We start from the raw sequence: 22,037 nt of genomic DNA, 5'->3' as shown, positions 1-22,037 counted from the left end.
TCGTCATTTAAAATTCTTTTTCGCTGGGAAGATTCGGCGCTACAAATGGTACTTCAAAGGGACGGCACAAAAGGAAGCGATCCCCGGAGAAATGGAGTTTTGGTCCCGCATCCTGCAGGAAAACAGAGGGTTTCTGAACTTTTAGTTGCACTTCGGGTGACTTTTCCTCATGTTGTTCTGCTTGAAGGACAAACGTAGCTGACAACAACTCACGAGTCCCGTTTGTCTCATCTTGATTCCAGAGAGCGGAGGAGGACAAGCCCACCTGCTCCACCCTCCCTCACCACAAAGATGGAATACTGAGTCTGCGAGACAGAATCCAGAGCTCGGAGCACAACGTCCTCGCGCACATCCAGAGACGTCTGTCCCAGTGCCTGAGGGACACTCAAGACTGTCCCGCCGGCTCCACGCGGCTGGAGGACGAGGACGAGGGCGAGGCCGAAGGCGACCGTTTCCAGCAGCTCTTGGAGCTCAAGTGTCAGATCCACAACGGCGGCGAGTACGACCTCTTCTACAGCCACCGCAGCACCATCGAGTGCAGCGTGGCCGAGCAGGACGGCATGCAGCACGAGCTGCGGATGCTCAACGAGGAGCTGCGCAGCATCGAGCTGGAGTGTCAGAACATCATGCAGGCCCACAACCTCCGTAAGAACACGTGCCCTCCCTCCGGCGGTCAGTCCGCCCCCGCCACCAGGCACGGCAGCCAGCGGGGGGAGACCACAAAGGGGAAGCTGACCGACACTAATGACAGGCTGGAGAAGTCCGACAAAGACAGCTCCAGCGCCTACAACACCGCCGAGAGCTCCCGCAGCACCCCTCTGGCCATGGACCGCTCCCCGGAGCACTCGCTCCAGCGGATGGTTAGCCTCACCAACCAGAGGAACCTCTGCACCGGCCTCGCCGCCGGCCGCTCCCTCAGCTCCAGCCCGGTCCCGGCGGGCGGCGCTCCGCTTCCGGGCAAGAGCAGCAGCCCGGAACTGAGCCAGACTCCTCAGCCCGAGGACGAAAGCAGCAGGAACCTAAAGGCGTGCGTTTCGCTGAACCCTTACTTCTCCCCGTCCCACAGTTCCCAGCAGCGGCAGGTGAACATCCCAGCGCACGCCCGCCACTACCAGAGCTACATGCATCTGATCCAACAGCGCTCCGCCGTGGAGTACGCTCAGAGCCAGCTGAGCCTCCTCAGCGTCTGCAAGGAGCCCCAGAGGCCCGTCAACGAGCCCAAAATGGAGTGGAAGGTCAAGATCCGCAGCGACGGCACGCGCTACATCACCAAGAGGCCCGTCAGGGACAAGATCCTGAGGGAGCGCGCCCTGAAGATCAAGGAGGAGCGGAGCGGCGGCATGACCACCGACGACGACGCCATGAGCGAGATGAAGATGGGGAGGTACTGGAGCAAAGAGGAGCGCAAGCAGCACCTGGTCCGGGCGAAGGAGCAGAGGAAGAGGCGAGAGTTCATGCAGCGAAGTCGGCTGGAGAGCCTGCGGGAGAACCCCCAGAGCAGCAGCGAGAGCCGCAAAGAGGTCAGCATCATCGAGCTGAGCCACAGGAAGATGATGAAGAAGAGGAACAAGAAGATTCTGGACAACTGGATGACCATCCAGGAGCTGATGACTCACGGGGCCAAGGCCCCCGAGGGGGCCAAGGTCCACAATGCTTTTCTATCAGTCACCACTGTATAAAAAGGTCCTGACAGGAACGTATTACCCCATGCGGTACGATATATTTGCCTCGTTCAATGCGGCGTTTTTATGAGGACGATAGGAATATTTTCACAGTTTGTAACCCCACACAAAAAGAAAAAAAAAATCATTTTTGTAAAGAATTTATCACAGGTGTCACGGCATCTTTTTTCACATCATCCTTCGGGGAGAAGCATTTTCTAAGAAGTGACTATAAAGTTATTTTATTTTCTCTACGCAGGTTTTTCCTTCTCGTCCTCTTTTCTTATTTATGTTCAATGAGGATTTTGACAAAAGCCTTTTCTGCGGTGCGTTCGGGACACTTCCCAGTGAATAGGAGGTTTCAGTTGTGATCAGGTCACCTCCGAGTGGGCAGCTCACATCTTTTTTATATCCCTTTTTCAAAAGGGATATAAAATAAGAATTATTCCAAGAGTCGGTGAGAAAGTTTATAACTGTAGCAAACATTTAATCATTTAAAAGAAATCTAAATTAACGCGAGCTGAGGTTTGAGGGGAAACAACTTCTGGATATGTTTGTTTTATCATATTTTTTTCTGTACATTCTGAAATCAACCTATCAGATCTCCAACCAGACGCTGCTACACTAATAAATGGGGGGGGGGGGTGCTCTGGATGCACGGAACACGGAACCGAAGAGTTTTCTTATGCAAAGGAAGTTAGACGTTCCACAGTCTGACGCTCTGGGTCATCCCTAACGATGCAACTCTTATTATGGTTTGAAAACATTTTGTAACCACGTTTGTTTTCCTATTTAGAGGTTTTTTGTTACGTATAATCCTAATTTACATACCACTATTTTTGCATTGAATACCAAACACCTCTGCTCAGCACAGCCTTAACAGCAACGGACCCCCGCCGTGTGCATCCTGTCATTCCCAAATGGACCGTTTTGTACCGACCGGGAGGAGGACGGGGAACGCTGGATACTCACCGCTAAATTCAGAGTTTCGCTCCCTGACAGTGATGATGGCCGCCAAGCAGAGCACAGCAGCGCCGGCGGCGCCGCCACCGGCCCGCCCTCGCCCTCCCGCGCTGACCACTCCTTCCAGTAACCTCAAACATTGTAAATCTGAGATTTGAATCCGCTCCCCTTGTATTTGTTTGGAGTCGATGGTCCGGTGTCGAGTCGTTGCTAGTAGTTGGCATATTTGTAGCCAGGTAAAATGTGTGGTCATGGTGATCTTTGCAGAAGAAATAAATTATTATTTTGTATAACACCGACGCGAGATTCGTTTTTACCGGCGCCAAAGACCGCAGGCCGGCGTGCACTCACGCGGCTGTCTGAGGGCCTCACGTGCCAACATCTGTCCGCTCACCTGATCCGCTGCACATCTGGAGTCAAAACAGAACAAAAGGTATGAGCCGCACCAATGCAGGCTAGCTTAGCCATTAAAACACAGTGACATGTTCACTGAACGCACCATATATTAACCTCTGCTCATTTTCCTTCCTTTTCCTCTATGGATACATTAATTAAACAGGAGGTTTCAATTAAAATATGCGTCTACTTGGATTGCTTTGCGTTCATTAAAATGTCCCTATCATTTATTCACCGCGGCGGCCTCGTACGCGGGTCAGGACCGAGCTTTACACGCTGACAAAGGGTAGAATGGAGCAGCACTTCACGGTCACGGCCCACCACTTCAGTGAGCTTAGAAGCAACTTCTCACAAAATGCAGTCCAAAAAAATGGAGCCTGCCACGATTACAAAGTGAACAATGGGAGCGATGTGAGCAGCAAAGCTAACTGAAGCTAATGAAGTTCATCCTGGAGCCCCAGGAAGACCCAGTCGTGTGGAATTAAAGGCAGAGCGGTGACAGCCGTGGCATTTGTCTGAGCTAGCAGCAGTTCAAACACCGGCGCTGACAGAAATGTCAAGCAGATAGCAACGGCTCATCCACACACACACATCGCTGCTCGCATTAGTATTTATTGCTAACCTTTAGAACATCTTTTAAAGAAAAACTACACCTTTTCCATCATTATTTACAAGCAAACATGCACTCGACACACCGCACGCTGATGTATTCTGCATGGCAGCGCTCCCGACTGCCTTGATCTCATCTTTTCGGCGAAAGACGGGTGGCAGGTTTTGATCTGTGCGGGTTAACGTCCCAGTCATGTGGTCAAGTCCCCCAGCCTGTGGCACTGCTCCACATTCCCCTGCCACCCTCACAGATCACTTTGAAAGGCACGTTTGCTTTAAATGCATCGTACCCGCTCTAACATTCATGCACAAAGGGTCCTTCCTCTGTTCATTAACCTCCGGCCAGCCTGACTGACAAACGTGTTTAATTAGGCTACAACTCTGCATGTAGCACACCTCCCTGTCTCATTAGCATGATGTAAGAGCTGAAGGTGGGTCGGACTCTGCGTACAGTCCAGCCTTAATTGCATGGAAATAAACATCAAACCTCTCTGCTCCCAGTGTTGGTTCAGCGTCCCGGCTGGACTCGTTCCACGGTCCTGGTGGATCCAGTTGGTGGGGGGGGTTATCTTCTCCAGACCGAAGGACCTCATTATTCCCAGTGTCACTTCCAGAAGTTCACTTTTCCCGCATCGGCGTTTTCCTAGAATGATGATTTTTTTGGTGAGTTATCTCCCACTGGGCTTAATTGCAACTGCAAATTAAAGCTATTCTTCATGAGTAGCCCCCCCCAAAAAAGATCCATTCAGAGGCAGAGTGGAACCTACCAGTGCGGAAAGATTTTATGAGATTACGCTTTTTTTGGAAAGGGCACGATAATCTTTTATTAGCTGCTACCTTCACGAATTTGTGACATTCCAGCGGTTTCTCTTCTGCTGCGACCATAAAAAGACTATTCAGAACTTTTGGAGGCGTCCCAGAAAAAAGGCGCCACCCTTGGAGAGTCCGAGAGAGGCGACCGAGCCATGAAGGCAGGAGACGCAGCCGACTGCACAGCGGAGTCGTTCTCGCCGCCAACCTTCAGGATGGAGCACGCCGTTATAGGTTACTACAGAGAGGGGGCCGCGGGGTCAACCACTCTCACTCTTCCTCCTCTCCCCTGTCTTCCTCCTCTCCCCTGTCCTCTGCCTCTTCCTCCTCTTCCCTGTCCTCCTCCTCTTCCTCCTCTCCCCTGCCCTCCTCCTCTCCCCTGTCCTCCTCCTCTTCCTCCTCCCCTGTCCCCTCTACCCTGTCCTCCTCCTCCTCCCCTGTCCTCCTCTACTACCCTGTCCCCCTCCTCTTCTCCTCTCCCCTGTCCTCCTCCTCTTCCTCCTCTCCCCTGTCCTCCTCCTCTTCCTCCTCTCCTCTGTCCTCCTCTACCCTGTCCTCCTCCTCCTCCCCTGTCCTCCTCTACCCTGTCCTCCTCCTCGTCCTCCTCCCCTGTCCCCCTCCTCGTCCTCCTCCTCGTCTTCCTCTCCCCTGTCCTCCTCTCCCCTGTCCTCCGCCTCCTCCTCCTCTCCCCTGTCCTCCGCTTCGTCCTCCTCTCCCCTGTCCTCCTCCTCGTCCTCCTCTCCCCTGTCCTCCACCTCTTCCTCTCCCTGCCGTCATCACTAGTTCAATAGCTGCACGCTGACCTCTGACCCCTCAATGTATCATTTACGTCCTTGTTTTGCTCCATCGTCCCTTCTCCAACCAATAAATGTGTTAATATTAACATGAATCAGAAGAACAGGCTGCTTTATTTCCAGATGTCCTCTATTCAACAATAGCTCAATATTTAGCTCAATATTTGTGGCAAACCCGCTTTGAAACCTACTCTTTTCTGGGAAGTTTAAGCACAAAACAATTTCATTATTACAGTTTCTACTCTATTCAACATCGCTGTGTGTTCGCAGATAAAAACCAGCCGGTTTGCCGTCATAAGCTATTAAATCGAGTTCCTTTGTTGGCTTTTCAAAAGCCGATTTAAATAAGTCTTTTATACTTCATGAATAGGATCCTCTACTAATATTCTGTTCTGTCCTCTGCATCTCCCACACATGACCACGTTCTGCCCTCTTTTATTATAAAAGCAGGAGTATTGCAAATTAATTTCCATTCAACAGGAGCTGGAATAACATTTCTCTCTGTTCATCATGGAAACGGTCATATTTTCAGAAGAATGTATTAAATCCAAGGTTATCAGTGAGCCGCTGGGTTCAATATCACCTGCCAATACGAGCATCCCGTTTCATTTCCTATCTTTGGTTGGTTTCAACAAAATAAAACCTTCAAACACATAAGGGAAGTTCATAGGTAAAATATCTCAAGTGAAGAATATGTTTTAAAAATGTAATTTAAAAAATAATAGTGTGCAAACAGCCACGATGTTGATTTGATATCAGATGTAAACACAAAAGCAACCATGAAGTGCTACATAATGACCCATAATGACAGCAGGTAAGAAGCATTAAGGACCCAAATAGACCTTCGTTTGCACATTTCATTGGAGGGAAAAGCTAAACAGGAGTCTTCTAATGACGACCTGACCTCATTAGGAGCAGGAAGCACATTAGCACATTCCATTTCCATGGATCATTACAATAGCATATAAAACCAGAGCGTTCCAGGGATCGTGCACTACGCTGACTAACTTTCTAGCTGCTTTATACCCGGCGACTCTTGTTTTTGCTGAGCTGTCTGTGTGTCCGTGTGAGGCGAGGCTGCAGGTCCTGGTTACACTTTTGTCACTCCCAATCTGTGAAAACACTCTGGTTTCCTAACCCTCCCACAGAGCGCGAGGTTATTCTTTACGCCGACGATGTTCTACTATTGCTGCGAGCCCACAATCATCCACGCATGCATGTTTCTCTTTTGTGTCCATCGTTGCTCTGGGATTAGAGGAGAGGCTGTGGCAGCCTCGTTCTGGCTGCTTTCACCTCATCCTTTTTTACTGCAGGTACATTTAAATATCTGGGCATCAGTATTTCCACGAGCTGTCAGAGTTATCCACTCCACTTCCCAACTGAATTCATGAATCCGCTCCAGCCTACTTAACAGCCATGAAGTGAGATGTCAAACCTGCCAAAGATCAACTATTTATTTACAGTCATTCCCTTTCATCCAGAGAATTGCTGCTCTACATCCCCCAAACGTGAGGGAGGACGAGAGACGCCCAGCTGTCAGGTTTACTGCTCTCCGGATCACCTGGAACCTCCAATAAAATGGCCTCTACCATCAAATCTCAATTCCTGCTGGAAAGATTCCGACACCGATTCAAAACCTCAATTCAGCCACTGGACCATCAATTATAAAAAACAGATTACACCGCACTTCCATCCCACATCTCCACTCTAATCCAGAAGCTGTGTATTAGCGAGGAACTGACCTTTTTATCCCCTCAGGTCTGCATCCTTGGCACCGTCTCAGCAGTAGAAATTCGGCAGATATTCTCTTCTCAGCCAAGAAAACCAATCTGGAAACCTGGAACGGAGCACAAAGAATATCAATATCACTCAGTGGGAGATCTCGCGGTGAACCGTAGATCAGTGTTAGCACCCATCAATCAAAAACTCTCAGATTTTGATGCCGCCTGGTTTATATTTATTAATAAATTCCTCGCCTGATGCCCAATCTTTACTATTTATATGGTCTTTGTTATTGCTGTTACAACAAGATGAATAATACAAAGAATCCCAATTGCTCAGTGATGGAGGGGATAGAAGCATAACAGATTGGATCAGATCAGATCCCCCAGCTGAGTGAGTTGGGGGTATTTCCGGAGGGAGGGAGTGGGGCTTAAACCCAGCAAACAGCCGGACCTCTCCCCAGGGTCTGGAGAAGGGATTTACCTAAAGGCCATATGGAAAAAAAAAAAAAGTTATTCAGTAAAGGAATATCCGAAAGTCTTGAAAATGAATGAACGATGAAAAAGTAATTATCAGGACCACCGGGATAAACCATCCCAGGGAAGAGTGGGGGGAAACTCGGGTGAGGGCGTCACTAAAGATGATCCCCAGCTCCGCTGCATCTAAATGAGCTACGTGACGACTTCCCTGGTTACAAAACAGCATATGTAAAAACAGGAGGTGATGACCTCTCCCTACAAGGCTGGATGCCCTTTTCCAGCCCCCCCCATTGGTTATTTACATTTGGCCTTCTGCTCAAATGCCATAGTTGGTATTGAAACCTGGAGCTGCTCATAGCTGAGGAATCCCCAGAGAAGCAGGTCATCTTCTCCTGTTTATGTAGATCCCGTCTCCTCGGGGGGAAATCAACACGTTTCTCCCCCCACACCTCCGCCTCCGGGCCTAAATGAAGTCGGTTCGAGGCAATAACACATCTATCACCTGTCGTATCTTTGGGGGGGGATTTGCATCTGACTCAAATCTAAACGCTTGCTGATTAAGTCCGGCCATCAATCTCCATCAGATTTGGTGTCGTCCTCCCGTCAGTCAACATCGGGATTCCTCAGCTGTCAAATTTATGCTTGAAAACACTTTTATCCACTTTATCCATCCATTTTCAGACGTCCATCACCAGGAAACTCACCATTATTTGACATAAGAGGACTCTTAAACTCTCTTTCTCGGTTTAAAAATCAATGGTGACCTCCACTTGTCCCCTATGAATCCTCAGACGTCTCCCTTTTTCTCCCACTTCTATATCAGCCACGTGCACTGATGGAGTGAAAATGACAACCAGCACGCACTTTCATTACAAAGGAGTGTTGATATAAAGACAACCCCATAGCCAGATGCCTCCTTGATGGAAGGATATCAAATATTAAATTCACAACGGCTGTCGAGGACTCTCGGTTATTTGACGCGGGCTGTCAGCCCTCTAATACTCTTCCTGGGGTTCGTCTCATTTGTGTGCCCCACTGAGGTTCCTGTAATCTCCTTCATTATTAATCTCACGGAGCCGAAATGTCAGCCTCCCGGCGTCATTTCATTCTTATTTACCAGCCTTTTGATTTGGCCCCAGAGAAGCCATCCTGCCACCGCTGTGCACTCCTCCACACAACAGTCTTTTCATTCCGTCAGGAGGCAGAACTGGAGATCTACAGGCTCCTCGCTGCCACACGCCCCTCTTATCCTTCCCCTAATGGATCAGGACGGCCATTGAACGGTGCAACAGTGGGCTCGCCTGTGGGAGACGAGTATTTATGTGAAGATACCGCCCAGAAGAAGCCCTTGAGGAGAACTCCGGAGCTGACTCTTGCACTCCTGCTGCAGTCCCCATCTCCTCTTCTTGAGCCGCGACTGCGGGGGCATGAGTGTCCTCAGCTGGCGTGAATGGAAGTGGAAAATGATGGAAATATGAGGTTCAGGCATCGATGCTGTGGATGAAAAGTAGGGCTAATCCCGCATTTGGGAAGAAATGCACGTAAATCTCAGAGACAGCAGTCGGGAGAGAATCATTTCCTATTTTAACCAGATTCTTATGATAATAAATCACTTTTGTGTGGAAGACAGTTATTGGGCCTGTCCTGGCCACACTGGTCAGATTTGGCTGCAGAGGAAGTTACCTCATGACCGTCAGCGTGGAGTTCCATGATGGTTCTGGATGTGTGTTCGGGCTGAATCGTCCTCTGGAACCATGGCGACGCAGGCGGTGGTGGTATGGAGCAGACAGGATTAAGACAGCGAGACTGTGCGAAGGTCCTGAGGGGCTGAAATCTGAGGCAGAGCACGTCTCAGAGAGTGTGCACAGCCTCAGCCTGTGTGTGTGTGTGTGTGTGTGTGTGTGTGTGTGTGTGGTACCAGCTGTTCTCCCTTATATGCCAGCTCTGTTGTGTTTGCAAACGGTCTCACTGGCAGCTGCGGGCAGGACGGGGAAAAAGCACCTGTCGGAATTATGCACGTGACTCCAGAAGTCCCAGAAAAACCATCCCAGCACAGATGGAGAACGCTGGAGAACCTGGCCCGTCTGGTTCTAATCTCTTATTTTGGATCTGGCAAATCAAACACGGGGTACAGAACTTTTGTCTCCCCCTTCTGGCAAAGAAATTCATTACGGGACCAGTGTGGACGTTACTATGACACCGCCGGCTCTGACACTCTCGCTGGAGGGCACGTTTGCATCCGACACCGTTGCTATGGTTGCGATCTGAAATCTTTCCCTCATCTTCCGCAGCACACAGGCAGATACTTTCACTGTTTAATGTCTTACTTCCACTAAATGACAGCGTTTTACCACATTTTTAATTTAATGATGCCACAATCAGACTCACAGCTGCCTGGCAGAAGGAAAAAGGCTCCATTAACAGAAGAGCCGAGTCTGGAAGCGGAACAATACGCATCTCTGATCATTTGTTCGGAAATATTGTGATATTATGTTGAGAAGAGAAGAAATCCGTGCAGCACTGATGGATCACCAGGTCTCTCGGGCAGATCTCGCCAGTACAGAAAGAGGAGGAGGAGGAAAAAAAGGTATCCCATTTTTACAAATTAATCTCATTAGAGCTCTTCTGTGATTAGTCACTATGGCTGATCAGCATAAGTGATGAAGTACCTCCAGCACAGGATTATAAATATAAACCTCGTCTCTGATTGGTTTGGGCTAATGGAACATGGTGCCTGTTCAGGTGCAACATACGAGAGCAGCCAACCTGGTACAGAACCAGAGAATCTGCTCACCATAAACGCCGAGTCAGCAGGAATGCCGAAAGGAGCTTTTATCTAAAGAAATGCTTCATGTGCGATTTTCCACCCATTACGTCAGGATGTTAGATGAATAAATGCAAGAACATGAAGGAAAAAGTGTAAAAATTGAGTTACTCTGTATACATTTAGTATACATTTTGAATCTGGGCTGCATATAGGAGGACTTCAAATGAAATCTGCGGCCAGATCCGCTTCTCTGCGCTCTCAATATTCAGCCGATTCGGAGCTTCGGTTCAATTCCCTCTAGGTTTTCTGACGGAAGCCTCGCGGCCACAAAACGCCGCGGCAGGAAATATACGTATGGAAAAAGATGCTGCGACTTTAATAAAAGGGGAAATAAAGCAGGCTGAGCCAGGTGAGAGGAGCTTCTGGGGTCTTCCAGACAAACACTGATCATTATTACCCCATCCTTGCCGAGATGATGCGGAATAAAAGCAGCTAATCTGGGTTTGTTGTTCTCTTCAAGCTGAATGGAGCATTCACCAGCACATAAAAGGCCGAATGACAGAAATCCCGGAGAGAAAGAAGCAGCTGTGTCCCTCAGACACAGGTGTTGCTCAGCGATATCATCGTTTCAGAGAGCAGAACAACAACAGTCCCCTGCTTTTCATAAGGCAGATAAGCTCAGACAAAAGGCGCCCCGCATCACATGGCGATGTTTTTAAATGTGATAAAGCGTCGGCTTTAATCATGATAATGCGCGGCCTTTATTAATAATGCTGCGCGATAAAATGCTGAAACAGAAATACTACCTGACCCCTCTGCTGGACGCTGCATTTCAAAACCCTGCTTTTGGATCTTTAATCTGCTTTTCTGACAGATTAACTGTGTAAACGGAGAGCGATTCGGAACATTTCAATAAATAACTGAGGCATGACTCCTAGTATTCAAAGAAAATTCACTTTATCGTTAGAAATGCGCTGCCAAACGTAATCTCTCAATTCCAGTTAAAAGCCATTCATTAAGGATGGAAGTACTTTTAATTTATAATCATGTGCAATAAACATAATTTGATTCATTTACAAAAATGTTTCCAACCCGCTGACAAAATATCAGACATTCAGGCCTCTAGACCACCAACCATTTGGTAACAACCTGAGGCTCTGCAAGACTTCTGTGACCTTCTGAAAACTTTGCTTGAAACACAACTTGGATTATTCGTTTCCTTGACGATCCCATTCACACATTTCAATATGCAGCACAATCTAAATGCAAATTGCTGACTGATTCTGGTGCACCTCTGTCTTCAGGCAATAGGAAGCAAAAGTCAATGGCTTAAAGCCTTTAAGTTAGCAGACGGGGGATCATAGCTGATGCTTCTTTTATGACCCCTGGCTGATTGGATGGATGAATGTCAGCGTCCTCCACAAGGGGGCAGCACCTGGAACCCAGCTGTCGCCACAGCCCAAACCAGCCAAAAACCAGCCTGGAAATAACCACCCGATCGCCACTTCTGACACCTCATGGTCAACCAGAATAAACCAGCCGGTGCTCAAAAACTGCAATAAACTGAATAAAATGAGCCAAAACAGGCCGGTTTCAAAGAAATCAGACCTGTGGATTCGTTTTACCACCTAGTGGGATGAAAGGATCGACTCATTTTGCAGTTTAGAGGACTTGAAAAGCTGTTTCTAGTGGAACTAAAGAGAGAAATATTGATGTCACTGTTGGATGCAAGAAACAATTTTTTTTTTAGTGAAATGGCTATAAAATACCCAAAGGAAGCAAAGTGTTAAAGTCATCTTTTATAATCCACGCACACACTTTCATTTCCAGGCGAAACAGCTCAATAAAATAAGGGTCTTCCTCAGAGCGTGCCTGGAGAGTTAGAGTACCCGACAAGGCTCATTCAAGTTAATTACCTTTACAGCCAACATGATTCGTTAACCTTTGTGACCCCTGGCTGATTAAGTCCGAGGGAAACCTCAGGGAATAGAAACTTATTTAAGACAGACTAATTACTGTTCTGGAAAACAACTGATCTTCTGCTGAAATGTTTCCACAAATTCTATTTAGGGGGGAAATGTAATAACCAAGCCCTTAAACTAAATTTAATCGTATATTTTATGTTGCTGCCAAAGCAAAAACACTAAACGGGTCATTTGGTTTTAATTCTGACAACTTCCTGGCCTCTCTTTTGGGACCTGATATCATTGGCAGTTTACCTGATAAAATCTTGGTTTATCTGAGTTTTCCAGTCGTGTAACATTCTGCCTTAGTTTACAGCGACTCATCTACACATCTGCTTGCAATACCATTTTTGACCAGGCGACCTGACTCATTAAATCCATCACAATCCTGGGGGCGCTGTTTCACTCACTGTAATATACCGTTAGACGAATATATCATTAGACATCTCGGGAGCTCCACTAAAAACCCATGAATGAGCCTCAGCAGTGCACGTCATATTTCTGCACGAGGGCCACGAGCCCCCGATGATCCCAAACAGCACATTACACACCGGCGTCCTCCTATCGAGACCTTGGCAGGCCTTGGGAGCAGATAATCAGGTGATTTAAGGAAACACTGGGAGCACTAACAAACATCAGTGCAGCAAAAAGGTAATGAAAAATGACTAAAGCACCAGGATAACAAACTGAATTAGCTCCATCCATTAATAGGACCTTTTTGCGCAATCTTTTATTCATATTTACCCTTTTTTGGTCAATTTTTCCTCTGCAGGAATGCGGCGACCTTTTCGTTTCCAGCACTGCGACCAGGCATTATTCAATTACAGCATAATAACATCCTCGAACACCTCTGAATGTGCTTCACAGCCCATAATGGATCTGCATCTGGTGACTTCCAAACACAAGAAAACAGCCAAGACCGTTTCAGGCTGTGGTTAGACTGCACCAGTCAGTAATAAAACAGGTGGGGAGGACGATATCTGCAGTCACAGAGAGGAGAAGAAGAACAGAGAAGATGTGGGAAGAAGAGGAGCGGCAGCCTCCGATGGGTGGATTTCCCCGGGGACGCCAGCATCTGAATAATAACGACAGAGTCAGACAACCAAGCAGAAAGGAGTGATTTCTGTAAACCAGCCTTGTCACAACAGAGAGAGAGACGCCGGCGTCCTGGGAGCGCCAGATTAAAGCCCGTTTGACAGTGAGGAACAAATGAGAAATTCCCAGGAGGCTAAACAGACAGAGCAGGTTTTATCATTCATCCGAGTCTCTGGTGGGTGGACGGAGCAGCTCGCACCCGCAGACGCGTTCACAAAGTTAGAAACTCAAAACTTTCTTTGCGTCCTCAAAGTCAAAACGACTCGATATCAGAGGGAGAAATATTGATCCACTAGAGTCCCGGGTCATTCCCAGTATATCAGAGCCATTTTGCAGGTGATAACTCCTCTGTGTCACGTTGTGTTCTCACACTCAAGTGACTGGTGCTTTCATGAATAATTCAGAGATAAGAAATCAAAAACTGAATCAAAGAAATGGCCAAATGAAACGATTAAAGCCCCACTCTGTCTGCAGACGCCTCCCAGTCGGCTCGGTTGATAGAACGCTCACGTTGGGTGACCTGAATGTTTGCGTTTCACAGGGAAATAACACAGAATTTGCATTAAACGCGGCGGCACAAAGACGAATCTGGGGTCTGTGGCTAAAGAGGCTGATTCCAATCGACGTCATGATGGTATTTTTTCATTTCCTTGTTGTTTTGCATCACTAAATGAAATTAAGAGCGTCATAGAAGCTTGTTGGAAGTGGCAGCATTAATCCAAACTGTTCTTTTATCACTTTAGTGCTCCGGCGCTCCCGATCGTGGTTCATTAGGAAGCAGAGCCTGAGAGAGGCTGCAGCACATCGTTTCCCCTCCAAAACACTGCTGCCTTAAATCAGCAGAGGCCTCATCACCTCCTCCAGCAGCCACAGCCATGGCTACATCCTCAGACAGCACTCAGATGAAATTCTGGAAGATTGAACGCTCATCTTCTAATGGGAGCTGAAATGGTTCAGAATAAACTTGCCCGACAGCTTTGCTCAGAGGTTTAACAGAGGCTAGAGTCGGATAAACAATTAGGGAAGTGAGCGAGATTTCACAATAAAAGGCAAAATGACCAGAATTTGCCATCCCAGACCCGGCAAAAACGTTCCAGTCTGATGTTTTCAAAGGTGGAAACGACCATCTTAGTGGTTACTGTAACCTTTGACCTCTTCGGTTTCCCTCAGACCAACCCACAAAGGGAAAGACACAATTTAACCCCCTCCTGGAGCAGCAGGTCCAAATATCCATCACATCTGCAGTAAAACAGCATCAGCGTCTAAAGCCCTGAGCTAATTAAATCAGATCATAATTTCAGGCTTCCTAAACGATCTCCCAATGTCACGGAGCAGCTCTGATCTGTGAACAGGATTAGAGTTTAATCTTCTTAGCGACCTGCCAGTCAAGTCTTATAAAGATGCAAATATTCTGCCTCCGATCAGTCTCAGACGTTATAGATGTTGTCTGCTTTAGTCCAGGAAAGGCCAGAATCTGCTTTGCTCCACTTCTCCTGAAGCGCAGAGTGAATCATTTCAGTATTAGCGACAGAAGTTGGCGTGGAAGCGCGTGTAAATGTTTCAGTCAATGAAACAGTTTCAAGTTGACCTTCCATTGATCCCCCCTTTACGGCAGGAATATCGAGTCGGGGGCTGCCGGGGGAAGCTAAAGGAAATCCATGTTGGAAAGAGCGAGATAATGAAAGAGAATGAAGCATAACCCTGAAGGTACAAACCAGGAACTTACTCCGGGTCCCAGGACGATACCAATTAAACTCTTAATTGAAACTGGGTTATTCTAAAGTCCTGATGGGGAACTTTTTAAACAAAGGAGGCACAGTTTTCCTCTCATTTATCTCAACAATAACGGCTGGTTCAGACCAACGGATCAATCGCTCCTCTTTGGAATTCTCACCTATTTGCAGAGGTTCCGAGCAACGTTGATCAGAACTCACCTTCAAACCCGGCACGTCTCTAAAGACAAATTCCAAGAAGGATTAAATGTTAATATTATGTTAACATGTGCGGAACACTTTCTCCCGTTTTCCTCGATTTAAACCCTGTACCCTTAAATCGCACCGTGGCTCTAATATGCCTGATTAATCTATTTTGGCGTTCCAAAAACACCACAGCGCAAGAAATAGAATGTTAAATTAGCCTGTGATTACATTGTTCTAATGGGTTCCACATGAGGGCCGGGTCCGTTACCCCGAGAGCGGCGGCTCATTTCACACCTCCGTCACCGCCAGCGGCTGGAGTGGCGGGAGAGATTTGTGGGAACCGGCCGAGTTTGCGGAACAGCCCATTTCGCTCCGGGGATTTCCTCGGAATGCTCTTCGGCTCCAAAATGAAGGAGCGCCTCTGGTGTAGAACCAAGAGGGGAAATGCAGCCATCTAAATGAAGCATTAGCGCCGGCTCCGTTTACAGGAGCTCTGGGCGTTTACGCGCAGGAGCGTCCTCTTCCGTGTCAGAGATAAACGCCGCCCGCAGATCCATCACGCTTCTCCGCCTGTCAGGCTCCGAAGAAAACAATTAAAGGTTCCGCGCACAGGTCGAGCCGCTCCAGCAGTCAATGGATCAGCCGGTGTTTGCGGGCCCCAGGACGATACCTTCATTAGGAAATGCTGGAGGAGGAGGGGATGCATGAGGAAGACGATTAAATGACCCACAGCAGAGGAGGTGGAGGACTCGGGAGAACAGACCAGATGGAGAAGAGGCGACTGATGGGAAAAACAAGAGTAAACAACAAACTCTGCTCGGGTTGCCGCGATTAATAAACCATCACAGCAGCGCGGATCAGAACATGCTCAAGACTCACGGTGGCAGAAACCTCGTGAGGTCGTTTGAATCGTTTCCTCATCGCAGCCTCGTGTACCTGAGACGTGGCGCGTCGATGAGCAAAAAAGCTGCACAAATATCTGACATTTACAAAAAAAACACCCAAAACAATATCAGGCAGTGTAATAATACCAAACGGCGATAAAAGACGCCACGTCTGCCCTGGGGTCGCCCACCGGGGTCAGTCAGACCTTCAGTGGTGGAGGCCTCAGTTTCCTTCCTCCTCCTGTCTCCAGCTACCTCCTGCTAAGCAGTGGCTAATTTACAGGAGAGAGGTGAGACTCTCGATAACTGCGTCAATACCCAATAAATTAGCGCCTTTATTACGCGGCGCTGCTTCCGCTCTCCACAGAGCAGGACTCCACTTTGCCTGACCCGGCTCAGTCCGCGTTGGGCCGTTTTAAATGATGCCGGCGCTTTAACTCGCTATCGAACATCGCAGGGGCCAAGTACTACAAGCAATAACATGAATAATCCATTGGCAGGAGCAGTTAGAGCAGAGCCAATGACCATTAGGCTCAGGAGCGATGCGGGCCGCAGCACTATTAGCCCTAAAAGTGAAATATGCTTCTGGTGCCGCTCCATCTCAGAGAGGGCGTCTAATCATCTCTGACAACATGTAATCACTTCAGAGGAGAAATGGCAGGTGTGGTTTGTTTTGCTGAGGCAAATAAACTGCTTCAAACTCCCACTCTAATAAATGTTTAATAGAGAATGGCGTTTCTTTCCTTTAGTCCTTAATAGTCTGTAAATCAAGCAACGCTGAGCAGGAGGAAATTGGCTCAAGGTCTGAAGGCTTTGATTAATACGGCCATAACGTTGCTCAATGAAACAAAGTCTGGAACTCTGTTATTGCTCAATAGTTTGTGCTGCAGGACGGCCATTATCAGCCCCGACACAGATCAGGCCGAGCTTTTACCGGCCGAACCTGCGAGATGTGTTTAGAACAAATATTAGACACAAAACATTTGAATTGAAATGGCATCATGGGTTCGATTCAAAAAGTAGAGCCACAAGGGTTGGAGTTTTCCTTAAGTGTGTTAACAGGCTTTAATTGAACCTCGTCGCGAGCACAGGCGTCAACACGGCAGATCTCTCATTCTTTGACATCGATGAACACTTACAGGCCGATTCTCAGTGATACATTGAACAGAAAGATGAGCGTCCTCAAAATCAATACTGTGATTCTCTCCCCGTCTCCAAACGCTCCAGCTTTTAAACGAGCGTCTCTAAACTCTCCGCTGACACAATTGAACACAGATTAAAAATCCTTTCCTTTCACACAACATTATGGAATAATAAAACGCACAAAGAAAATCATTTTGTTGCATAAAAACGGAGGTAAAATAACCGGAGGGACAACAAATATTAAAAATGCAACAGATTATATTAAAGCTCTAATAAAGGACTCTTAACAGAACAAGAACAGGAATGTTTTTAGTCTCCCCCAGTAGAAAAGTGTCTAAAGTGACATTCTGATTGTCTGAACCATGAGAAACCGAGTCTGGAGTGTAAAACCTCTACTGGGCCAAAGTGGTTACAGTGCATGTTCCATGGGGAGTGAGACTGAGTCCCCACGTTAACGGGGTTTAAAAGCAAACGCCTCACCTACTCCGCAGCCCCCCCCCCCCCCCGAGCGGACGGTGACCTGGGCCGGGTCGTCTCCAGGATTCTCCGCCCCTCATCTCTGCGCGACGTCTCGTTGGACGGACTGGACGCTGCGTTCCAGCTTCTTGGTAAACAGGTGACCGGCTCTCCCACAGTAGGTGCTGGTGGCGCCCTGCAGCCGCGCGCTCAGCGGCCGCAGCAGCGACGTCTCCATGTCCTCGCCGAACTGGAACTGGAGAGAAAATTATGGGGGGGGGGGACTTTGGATGGTGCGGGATCATTTATTCCCTGGGACTAATCGGAATGTTAATCAATAATCCTCGTTCCTGTTAACAGCCATGTGTTCGTAGCTCATCTCTGTATAAATAAAGTTTTTTTTACAGCTTTGGTGAAAATGAAAAAACAATTACAGCTTCACAACATGCTGTTGGACTCAAACGCAGGTCTCAGGTCACTCCAACACGCTTCGTTATCTTTCATATGCTGTGGTCGGCAGTAAGGCTCCATTAACAGCCTGCTATTGATTTTTTTGGGCAGACTGTTGGCCATCGTGAGGTCATCACCACTAAACCTTGTGCAGCTCTTGGGTGGGTTATGGTGGCGCTGGTACTGCAGGCTGGGGGAGCGTGACCAACTGTGGAGGGGTGGAAATGAGAAATAGCTCCAAAAATGAGGGAAAGTTCATTGAATCTGTATTTATTTTCCGGCAGCTTCATGAAACGGGCCTCATGTGGATGCTCGATTTGTGCCTGCGCTGCTGGACAGGGTGACGGAGACCCTGTGGCCAAGCGCCGTTATGAAGCCGGCTCGTTTACTTAATGGCTGAGAACATTGCCAGCCCTGATGGTGGCCGGGCCGGACCCCGTGGCGGTAATGGATGCAGACGGCTAATGAAGCCTCTTCGTTGGCTGCCTGCGAGTTGACCTGAACTCTAAAAACGGCCGATCAAAGCTGTACAGCGGCGGGGAAATTCCAAAAAAAGGAAATCTGACACAGGCCGTGCGTTGTAGAACCTGAAGTCTACCTTCATTTTCCAGTCAGGGGAGGCAGCAGCAGCGCTTAAAGATGCCGCAGCTCTGATGATTAGCTTTTTCAGAAGCCTCGGCAGCTGTTGCAACAACGTGAAATCAGGCTCGAGTGCAAAAACACGTCATTTACAGAGCAGGAGGGGCATCACGATAGTTCTCTTCTGAATAAAATTTAAAATAAAATCCACAGCAATATTGAAATGAGCAGTTTCTGTTTGGAACCACTAATAAAACACCTCCAGCCCTCCAGAGTTTAAGCTCCTTTAGACAAGAGTGCAGTCATTTCAGAGGTGAGGCAAACAGGATGATGCAAATGTTTAACAGACTATTGATTAAGTGCTGGTGGTCTGAAGAGGCCAGAGGAGAAAAGCAATGAGCTGGAGGGTTTATTGATAATGTAATAACAGGAAAATGTTTCTCCTCATGTCTACTGACACAACAGCCCCCCAATCAAGCAGAGGCACCAGAAATAAAGGAAACTAATCAAGGGAAACAACCCGTGAAGAAGAGACGCATTTTCTGCTGTGTTTAGAACCTTTAAATGAGACGTTTGTGACCAAAAGCCTTTACCTTGAGGAAGGCTTCGTAGACGGCTCGAAAAGCTGGCTGTTTGTCATCGTGGAAAACTCCCCGGTTCCCATGGAGAATGAAGACGCCTTCATGCTCTGCTTCCCTGCAGTTGCTGCCATAGATACAGTGGTCTGGACGGTAGTTCCACTGGCATGGGAACACATGGAGGCTTTCTGGGACACACAAGAGCGATGTGACCGCGACTGAACCGGAAGCAGGTGTTTATCTAATCTAAACGCGCAGTAAAATCATTTTAATTTATGAGCATATTTACCTGGGTTGTGGTGAAATATGATGTTAAGGAGGTCCTGGTCACCCCAGGTGATATTGAGTTTATACTTCTGTAGAAGAGGCATCAAAATTTCCTCCCAGCGCAGCAACATTGTCGTCATGTCATTCTAGAGGAAATTAGCAACCAGACATATTAATTTAAATCTGGATAACCATGATCCAAAAGTGTAACTCTTGTCTTAGAACTTCATATCATTTGAATATTTTTTAGCGCTACGACAGTGACCTCTGCTGGTCAATTACAGAAGTACGGCTGCATTTAACTGATTCTAATCAATTAGGCCCTCAATATATTGCTAAACGATTAATTAAATGCATTAAACCCACTAACACATCAATACAGCTTTTTGAAAATGTATTTCACTGATGTTGCTCACTTTAATTACTAAGTGACTAAATCTCTGAAAACTAAGTGCAGATTTTTGAAAAATACCATCAACAGAGAGAGAGAGAGAGAGAGAGAGAGAGAGGAAATACCTTGAAAAGTTTTTCCCTGATGCGTGTCAAGTTCATGAGCATGACCCCCGAGTTGATTCCAGTTTTGCCATAATAAGGGTGACGGGCAAAGCGGTTGTACCAGCCGATGCGCGGCTCCTCGTGCTCTGGCGCCATGGCAGCCAAGTGGCTCGAATTAAAACGAGAAAGCAGCGCCCAGATCTCCTCGACCGGCTGCAGGAATATGATGTCCGTGTCCACGTAGAGCAAAGAATCCACATCCTTCAGGATCAGCTGGAACACAGGCCACAAAATAGACGCGTTCACAGGAGCCACTCGAGGTTACGTTGACTAGGAGTGGATTGCAGACCCACAGGCAGGAAGAGCCGCTGAGAGGCACAAGGTTTGAAGAGCTTCTTCCACTCCTTCCCATTCTCACTGGGAAACGTGATGGGGTAGATGGTGAAACTAAACCTTGTTGTTCTGGGCCAGGAGTTCAGCTTCAAGAAAAGATAAGCAGTATTTTTTTTAAAATATACAATAATAATAATAATAATAATAATAATGTAAACGCACAGGAACGCAGTTGTGTTGCAGAGAAGGACACTCACAGTGTTTCGGAAACTGTCGTGTAGATCTTCCTCTGCAAAGATGTAAAAGTGCAGCGGCTTCCTGCTGAGAAGCAGCGCCGACTTCAACATGGTGAGAGTCTCTTCCAGGCGGGGGCCACAGGCCACCACAGCCAGGTGGCTTCTCTCATCCTGATGATGCTTCCCTGCCCCGCTTGGTTGCCCTCTAAGAGCCAGGAAAAAGCTCAATTGATAAGGAAGTTCTTATATCCTGCACTGCTAACTCCAATCAAGATGGAGACTAAATTAATGTGAGCATAAAGTTCAGTGGGCTGATGTGTGAAGGAGGGGAAAGTGCTGATGCTGTGGTTAGAAAAGAGGACATTTCTTTCAGAATGATGCACAAGATTCATACCTAAGAGGAGATTCCACCACGCAGTTCACTCCACAAACATCCGCAGACAGTCTCCCATACGGATTCCACCTTGAGTCAGGCACTGGTTTACCCCTGACAGAATTAAAACACCATCGTTTAGCGCTTCTTTATCCTCCGTGCTACATTTACCCACTCGGCTCATTCCTCATTTAACAAATGCGACTAAAAGCTAATGAAGCAGCGGGGTAACATCACATATGGTAATCACATCGGTAATCCAAGTTGTTAACAGGTGGGAGAGCCAAGTTTCAATAAAACACGATGAAAAAGAATTGATGGCCTTTTGTTAAAAAGTGGGATATGTTAGACAGAACCACATACTGTTTTTCTTTTTAAAGCTAATTAACGCTAGGCTAATTATCTAAGATTGGCTTAGCTTAGCTTAGCTAAAATAAGCTTAGCTTAGCATGCAGCTAAGGTCTACGGGAAAACAGCAAATGTTCCGTCCCGGCAAATGTTACAAACTCACTCCATAGATGCTGTTAATGAATCTAAAGCCACGAAGGGGGTAAAATCACCAGCCTTCTGGAACAAGTTAAGTTCGCTACCTGTCAAACCCTTCACGCTCACAGAGGCCTGCCAGACCTGGGCCTCTCCTGAGAACGCTCGCGGCGTCGTGACCGCTCTTCCGGGGGATCGCTTCTTGGGTCGGGCTCCGGGCCTCCCTGTGCACCAGCGAGGTGGAGGCGATCTGGCTGAGCACATAGAGCACCGGGAGGACCGCAAACAGGAGGAATGCGTGGAGATAGCATCGCATTTTGCGCTTCACGCGTTTTGTGCTAACTGTACATTTTTGCTGGTCATAGCTGCCACCTTTTGTACCGGTTAACTAATCTAGTGCATCATAAATCAAGGCAGAAAGTAAGCCGAAGAGCACGGATGGTGTTTGCAGATTCAGCTCCACCTACAGCTGTTACACGCCTGATCCCATTTATCAGCCACGGCAGTGCGTGTGCGTGTGGAGCATGCTTCAGATTTGTGATGAAGATTACGTAATGACGTCCGTAGAAGCAAAAACTATT

At 47.6% G+C, this 22,037-nt stretch overlaps 2 protein-coding genes and 1 long non-coding RNA gene across 5 annotated transcripts in view; 1 reads left to right on the top strand and 2 right to left on the bottom strand.

Annotated features, from left to right (window-relative positions):
* Window positions 1–2,917, top strand: part of LOC130536781 (PDZ domain-containing RING finger protein 4-like) — a 58,324-nt gene extending 55,407 nt beyond the window's left edge. For both annotated transcript variants that reach the window (XM_057052964.1, XM_057052965.1), the window contains one exon: window positions 243–2,917. In XM_057052964.1, coding sequence (XP_056908944.1) covers window positions 243–1,679 — 1,437 coding nt within the window. In that variant the 3' untranslated portion in view covers window positions 1,680–2,917. The remainder of the gene's footprint in view (window positions 1–242) is intronic.
* Window positions 2,510–16,233, bottom strand: LOC130536787 (uncharacterized). The gene is made up of 2 exons (XR_008953464.1): window positions 6,976–16,233; window positions 2,510–4,272 (listed from the first exon to the last, which is right to left on the bottom strand). It is a non-coding gene; the product is annotated as an uncharacterized LOC130536787 (long non-coding RNA).
* Window positions 16,234–17,114: 881 nt separating this feature from the next.
* On the bottom strand, window positions 17,115–21,917 carry LOC130536784 (glucoside xylosyltransferase 1-like). Of its 2 annotated transcripts, none has more exons than XM_057052972.1 (8): window positions 21,564–21,917; window positions 20,995–21,087; window positions 20,622–20,805; window positions 20,385–20,510; window positions 20,053–20,304; window positions 19,559–19,682; window positions 19,285–19,453; window positions 17,115–17,918 (listed from the first exon to the last, which is right to left on the bottom strand). In XM_057052972.1, the coding sequence occupies exons 1-8, from the start codon at window positions 21,770–21,772 to the stop codon at window positions 17,873–17,875; spliced, it is 1,203 nt and encodes a 400-aa protein (XP_056908952.1). In that variant the 5' UTR covers window positions 21,773–21,917; the 3' UTR covers window positions 17,115–17,872. The 2 variants fall into 2 exon arrangements, with proteins under 2 accessions (XP_056908952.1, XP_056908951.1); XM_057052971.1 differs by having other exon boundaries at window positions 19,285–19,457; window positions 21,564–21,914.
* Window positions 21,918–22,037: the final 120 nt, after the last annotated feature.

Source organism: Takifugu flavidus, chromosome 13, assembly GCF_003711565.1.
Source record: "Takifugu flavidus isolate HTHZ2018 chromosome 13, ASM371156v2, whole genome shotgun sequence".
In the NCBI taxonomy this organism is placed as follows: domain Eukaryota; kingdom Metazoa; phylum Chordata; class Actinopteri; order Tetraodontiformes; family Tetraodontidae; genus Takifugu; species Takifugu flavidus.
Note: the sequence above shows the minus strand (reverse complement) of the source record. Positions and strands in the feature narration are given on the sequence as shown.

Excerpts from the sequence above, each read along its gene's own strand:
- LOC130536784 (XM_057052971.1), bottom strand. The coding sequence starts at position 21,772 with ATGCGATGCTATCTCCACGCATTCCTCCTGTTTGCGGTCCTCCCGGTG. Across the intron at positions 20,511-20,621 it reads ACGACAGTTTCCGAAACACT|CTGAACTCCTGGCCCAGAAC; the intron begins GTGAGTGTCCTT and ends CTTTTCTTGAAG. Across the intron at positions 20,305-20,384 it reads CTCAGCGGCTCTTCCTGCCT|CTGATCCTGAAGGATGTGGA; the intron begins GTGGGTCTGCAA and ends CCTGTGTTCCAG.